Here is a 6,725-nt window from a genome sequence, read left to right on the forward strand (position 1 = left end):
TTATTTGCCTCACCATGGAGTTCTACATCTCGACAGTTCAACAACGAAGCTCAGGGTTGTATTCAACGGATCAAAAGCGACGACATCAGGCAAATCAGTCAACGATTTAATGCATACTGGTGCTAATTTGCTCTTGAATGTTACAGATGTTCTAATTTGACTTCGCCATTATCATTACATTTTTGCCACAGATATCACAAAAATGTATCGCCAGGTAGCAGTTCACAAGGATGATTGGGATCTCCAGCGAATTCTTTGGATCGATGAAGACCGCAATGTCATCCCTTACCAGCTCACAACTGTCACGTATGGCACAAAGGCGGCTCCCTTCCTGGCGACACAAGCACTCATGCAACTTGTTCACGATGAGGGTCATCGATTCCCTCTGGCAACGCCTTCGCTCACACATGGCAGATATGTGGACGATATCTTTGGAGGAGCAGACTCAATATCGGAACTTGTGGAGGTCGTTCAACAGCTGATTGCATTGTGCAACGCGGGCGGATTTCCACTCGCAAAATGGCATGCGACTCACCCAGATCTTCTACGGGCTGTATCGTCTTCCACACAATCGTCAGTTCCCATATCATTTGACGACTGCACTACCAAATTACTCGGAATTCAATGGATGCCTCAAACTGACGCATTCGGCATCTCATCAACCTTGACTGATCAACCAAGTAAGTGTTCAAAACGCCTCGTATTGTCCGAAGTGGCTCGGATATTTGATCTATTAGGTTTCGTCTCACCAGTAATAGTACGAGCAAAAATGCTATTACAAGAACTCTGGCTACACAAGATCAATTGGGACGATCCATTACCGTCTCAAATTGTATCACGATGGTTCATGATCAGAGAAGATCTCAAAGGTTTGGCCAAACTAACAATTCCTAGGTGGTTCAACATATGGAACAATTCAACTGTAGAAATTCATGGATTCTCTGATGCTTCTCAACTTGCCATGGCAGCAGTGATTTTTATCACTGTTAGCTCTCCGTCCAACAACTCAATGACGTCACTTGTCTGTTCCAAGACAAAAGTTGCACCACTGAAGAGGCTCACAATACCAAGATTGGAATTGTCTGCAGCACTCCTATTGGCAAAACTCACAAAATATGTTCAATCAACGCTCAAGGTGAAGATCAATGCAACGCACCTGTGGACGGATTCTCAAGTTTCGCTCATATGGATCAAATCGCAAGCATCACGTTGGAAGGATTATGTTCGGAACAGAGTCATTCAGATCCAAGAACTCACTCCAAATGCGCATTGGAGGCATGTTCCAGGTACTTCTAATCCAGCCCACTGTGCTTCCCGAGGCATTTCGACAGATCAACTCCAACGACTAGAGCTTTGGTGGAAAGGTCCTCCATGGATGACTCGAAATCAAGATCATTGGCCAGAGCAAAAGGAATTCTCAACTTTAACCAGCGAGCTTGAAGTGAGACCCAATGTCTCACTCTTTGCTTCAACTGAAAAGCTAAGTTATCATTGGTATCTCATTTATAAATATTCGTCTCTTATTAAGCTGTATAAACTGACTGCACTTTGTTTCAGGTTTGCCTCACGGCTTAAGAGAAAGCTCGAAACTCCTCCTGTGATCATCATACCATCCTGCGACATGGAGAAGGCGCAGCTCTTCTGGATTCACGCGACTCAACACTTGTATTTCACCAGCGAAATCAAGATGCTCAATTCAGGCTCAACCCTGCCTGCAACTCACCCCTTCAGTCGCCTCACCGCCTTCATCGATTCGCAGGGAACAATTCGAGTAGGAGGAAGACTCACCAACACAGCGCTCAACAGGGATGAAAAACATCCACCGATCCTCCCACGGGACGCTCACCTGTCGAAGATCATCATTGAAGATGCTCACAAGCGAACATTTCACGGAGGAACGCAGCTTACGCTCGCATACATTCGACAACGGTACTGGATCATCGGTGGCAGAGCTCCTGTAAAATCTCATATCTTGAGATGTGTCGTGTGTGCTCGTCAGAGGGGGATTCGTGTTCGTCAGATGATGGGTCAACTACCTCTCTCTCGAGTCACGCCATCACGACCATTCGCTCACACCGGTGTCAATTATGCTGGACCGATCACAATGAAGAATTCAAAGGGAAGAGGCTCGAAAACGATCAAAGGATGGATCTGCGTGTTCGTATGTTTCTCCTCATCAGCGGTTCACCTCGAGGTTGTCAGCGGTTACTCAACCGAGGGATTTCTGGCAGCCTACAGAAGATTTTCGTCACGAAGAGGGATCGCTCACAAGTTGTACTCTGACTGCGGTACAAATTTCATTGGAGTACAGGCAGAGCTCAAACGCCTGTTCACGTCAAGTTCAAAAGAGCACCAACAGATCGCATCGATTCTGTCAGCAGACAGCACTCAATGGATGTTCAACCCACCAGCTGCTCCTCACATGGGAGGAAAATGGGAAGCGGTGGTAATATCGATCAAGTACCATCTCAGGGGAACTATTGGTGAGCTCTTATTAACCTTCGAAGAGTTTTCCACTCTCCTCACACAGATCGAAGCGGTGCTCAACTCACGACCATTGGAGCCGCTCAGTGACGACCCCGACGACATCTCTGCGCTCACCCCTGGACACTTTCTCATTGGCTCAGCACTCAACACGATACCAGAACCATCACTGCTCGACGTCTCACCAGGTAGACTGTCTAAATGGCAGCTGATTCAGCAAAGGGTTCAACACTTCTCGTCTCAGTGGTCTCGACACTACCTGCAGAGACTTCAGTCAATTTCAAAGTGGCACCATCCGTCTCACGACATCAAGACAGACTCGTTGGTGCTGCTCACAAACGAGCATCTTCCACCAAGCAAGTGGCCACTCGCAAGAGTGACCGAAGTTCACCCTGGCAAGGATGCTCTCACCAGGGTTGCAACTGAGAAGACTGCGACCACGACTCTCGTCCGATCAATCACCAAGCTTGTCATCCTGCCTGTCCACTTCTCTTTAGCGAGAAGTTTAACATTTCTGTTAAACTATTTTTCAAACCAGTTGATAAGTCCTTTTCGAGTTGCAATCGTTCTATCATTAAATCAATGCATTGATTGCATTGCGCGAGACATGCGTCTCGGTCGTCGTTACTACTTATGGCCGCAATACGTCGGGGTAAAAGTTGTTCTATACATGCAAGTTCGTTCAGTAATATTGCCTTTTGACCACTAGGATGATCATTGTTACGATGCAATGTCCTACGCAAGGAACCTTCTTTGTGTGTTTCTATATCTCGCCGTCCTTCGACTGATAAATCGCCCCCCATTTGTAATCGATCGTTTATCAATTCAATGCATTGGTCACATTGCATCAAGCACTCACAACGCTCATCTTCGGTATTGATGTTTATTACCCGTTGCGCCAATAATTCGGCAATGCGTTCGAGTTCTCGCAGTAACGTGGTCTCCATTTCTCTTTTTCACAAACGCGTTAAGTATTCATGCACTTCTGATTATCAAACTACATATGACACACTCTTTTTCACAAACGCGTTAAGTATTCATGCACTTCTAATTATCCAACTACATATGACACACATCGCCGATTTTCTCCCATTTTTATTAAAGTCTCGATCTCATACATAGAGAAAAAGGTTCAATCTGTGCTAATGATGATAGCACCCACACATACACGAATTGCAGTGTCAGATTTACTGCGTCAACATAAAAACTGCAAAAATAGTTGAAGGTTATGGGGATGTCATTGATGACGGTGTTTAATTACAGTTCAATATTGCAGCGTCAGATTTGCAGCGTCAACAAAAACCTCATTTCCAAGACGTAGAAAAAATTCGGGTGGGGTGTTATTCATGGTCATGGGGTGGGGGGCTCATAGATGTCAAATTTCAGTTCAACGTCATGGGGTGTTATAGGTGACGCCAAAAATAGTTCAAGGTCAAAAGGTTGCTAGGCCGGTTCTAATTCACTTGCGTCAGCATTTTTTTTTCTGACTCAGCAGAAATATGATACCCCCCCCCCCCCCCGCCCCCACCCCGAAGGCGTCAAATTTCAGTTCAAGGCGGGGGTGGGGGTGGGGGTATCATATTTCTGCTGAGGATGTCAAATTTATGCTGAGTCAGCAAAAAAATGCTGACGCAAGTGAATTAGAACCGGCCTAGCTCCACTACTTTTATTTACAGCTTCTTTCATCGCTTCTATAGACCATTCTCCTCTTCTGGTTTTTTTCTTGTAAGTTCTGACCATTCTTTAAGTCCAAGCTAAGAGTTACGAAATTTATTTGAATTAAATTATAATAGAGAACGATAATGTTGCTTAATCTCATACGAACAATTATGGTATGGGGAATGATGGGGTACCCCATTATTCCCCGTATCAAAGACCCCATCTTGTCTGAAACCATCATTTTTCAGAAGCTAGTATATTCTTGCAATAAATAACAAAATTCCTTAATCTTAAACATCTTACATTAAAGTAAATAAAATGAGGACTATGATATTGCAAAAATAGTGGACTTACTGTTTTTAAATATACACTTATTACGAATCTGTTTGTTATAGAAAATAAGATCAACGTAGCACGCGAACTGTTTCGTCAACAGGAACAAAAGACACGTGCTCTCCCACTCGTTGTAGATGACGACCTAATTGTTTTAACATAATGGCTCGCTATTGGTGCATTCATCATATGCCTAGCATCTTTCGATTGTCGTTTAAGTACGATACCCCATCTTACCTCGCTTCCCCGTCATGCCCCATTTACCCTACACGGTCTTGTCGCCGTTTGTGTGACTTTCGTTCTATACAACATAAACACTATGACACTGTAATCGATAACATTCCACCGCTAGTCATTAATTAATATTAATATAACTGTTATTACTTATATCTTTTTTTGAAAATATTACATCTATGTATATATTTTTGTTTCAGAACACAAACGCAACAAATATAAAAATAAAAAAAAATGGAACAATCTGAGAACAATTGTAAGTATTATTTCAACTTTAATAATGGCAAAAGAATACAAGAAAAATTTGAAGAAACCTTGGAAAATGCATATATTGCATGATTCAGAAACATGCCTGTAATATATATATACACATTTCTTTTTTCTCTTTCAGATCAACAGATGTTTCGCGACTTCCAGCTGCTGCTGCAGCAGCAGTAAGAACAGCATCAGCGGCAAATGCAGCAGTAGTTGCAGCAACAACAACAACAACAAATGCAGCAACTGAGGAAGGAGCTCCTCCCTCAGCAGCAACAAGTTCACCAACCGAGGGAGGAGTTCCTCCCTCAGCAGCAACAAGTTCACCAACCGAGGGAGGAGCCCCTCCCTCAGGAACAAGAGATGCCAAATAAAATAAATAATGATGAAGCGAAGCCACCGCGAAGTATGTATCATTTATAGTATAAATTATTACCTCGTACAGAGGGATACAATATTGCCCTTATCAGAACATCTCTGTTGTTCAATCTAATAATTTCAATTTTACATTACAGAGAGAGGAGTAGCGGCTGGCGTCACCCGGCGCCTAGGGGGGTACCGCGGGGAAAGGGGATGGAGGTAGGGGATTACGACGAGGAAATATCGTATATTTAAGTTTTTATAATTAAAGTCATTTAAAAAAAACTGGAATTCGTTGTTCTTCTTATTTATTAATCACCGGTATTTGATCCTTACTTAACCATTAAGAACGGAAAACCACCTTACGGCATCCAATAAATATTGCTCGTTCCTCTAATTCCACTAAAAAGTGTGAAATAAAATAATTTTTAACAAAAAAGAAATCCAACTTCGAAGTGCACTAAAAAGTGTAAAATAATTTCTATTTCATTTATACCAATATTCCATAGCTATTAATAATATCTACTTAATCGTTAGACAGGATATCAAATACATTTCAAAGTTTTCGGAGGCGGCGCGAAATTGAAAACTTTTCTTCTACTAGGAAGATCCTAGTTCAGGCGTCGGCAACCTATGACAATTGACCCATTTGATAATTTCAAGTAAACAATATTCAACGGGAATCAACATACCCATTGCGGATTAACTATACTGCAGTTCACGAGAGACCATACTTAAGGGGGTAGACACGGCGCGTGACCTCTCCGATTCGGGACGTCGGTATTACAGTAGTTTTTTCGTTAGGCCTGGTGGAGCCACTTGCGTGTTTTGTTAGGAACTTGAAAGGTTTAATTCTCAGCTAGCGTGCGCGCAACACGATCTAGGAAGGCAACAGCGCCTCAAGTATTTTTACAAACACATTCAAACGCTCATCTCGCCAGAGGCATCGCGACGATATGCCTGAAGAACGAAAGCGAAACATTGGCGCGCATTTAGAGTGAGATGTACGGTGATCATGCCAACCTTCTTTCAACCCAAATGATAGAATTGTCCCGCTCCGATAAATTCTGACTGAGCAAACGCGTGGATTTTACATAGTGCACCGTAGCACTCCTCGCTGCTGAAAAATATATACCTACTCTGAGGAACCGAAGGAGCGTGCAATCTGAGAATTATTTTTAGAAAAAGTTATTAACTTTTTTAAATAAATGTTTCTTAATTAATAAAAGTGTACAGGATACGTCATGCAATTGGGACGGGTTATATCTTGAATTTCATAAGAGATAGGAAAAAGCTGTTTATGTAAAAGTTCAATGGTATGATAATGTCTATTCTTCTGTGATTTCATTTTCTTCGTGAATGCAACGATGCACTCAAAAAATGGAAATCCACTTTTTATT

At 42.5% G+C, this 6,725-nt stretch overlaps 1 protein-coding gene across 1 annotated transcript; it reads left to right on the top strand.

Moving 5' to 3' along the window:
• The first annotated feature begins 202 nt into the window (after nucleotides 1–202).
• LOC123987895 lies at nucleotides 203–5,215 on the top strand. Its single transcript, XM_046286212.1, has 3 exons — nucleotides 203–1,494; nucleotides 1,558–2,932; nucleotides 5,102–5,215. The coding sequence occupies exons 1-3, from the start codon at nucleotides 203–205 to the stop codon at nucleotides 5,213–5,215; spliced, it is 2,781 nt and encodes a 926-aa protein (XP_046142168.1).
• The last annotated feature ends 1,510 nt before the right edge of the window (nucleotides 5,216–6,725 follow it).

Source organism: Osmia bicornis, chromosome 6 (genome assembly GCF_907164935.1).
Source record: "Osmia bicornis bicornis chromosome 6, iOsmBic2.1, whole genome shotgun sequence".
Lineage (NCBI taxonomy): Eukaryota > Metazoa > Arthropoda > Insecta > Hymenoptera > Megachilidae > Osmia > Osmia bicornis.

Excerpts from the sequence above, each read along its gene's own strand:
- LOC123987895 (XM_046286212.1), top strand. The coding sequence starts at position 203 with ATGTATCGCCAGGTAGCAGTTCACAAGGATGATTGGGATCTCCAGCGA. Across the intron at positions 1,495-1,557 it reads GAAAAGCTAAGTTATCATTG|GTTTGCCTCACGGCTTAAGA; the intron begins GTATCTCATTTA and ends ACTTTGTTTCAG. Across the intron at positions 2,933-5,101 it reads AGACTGCGACCACGACTCTC|ATCAACAGATGTTTCGCGAC; the intron begins GTCCGATCAATC and ends TTTCTCTTTCAG.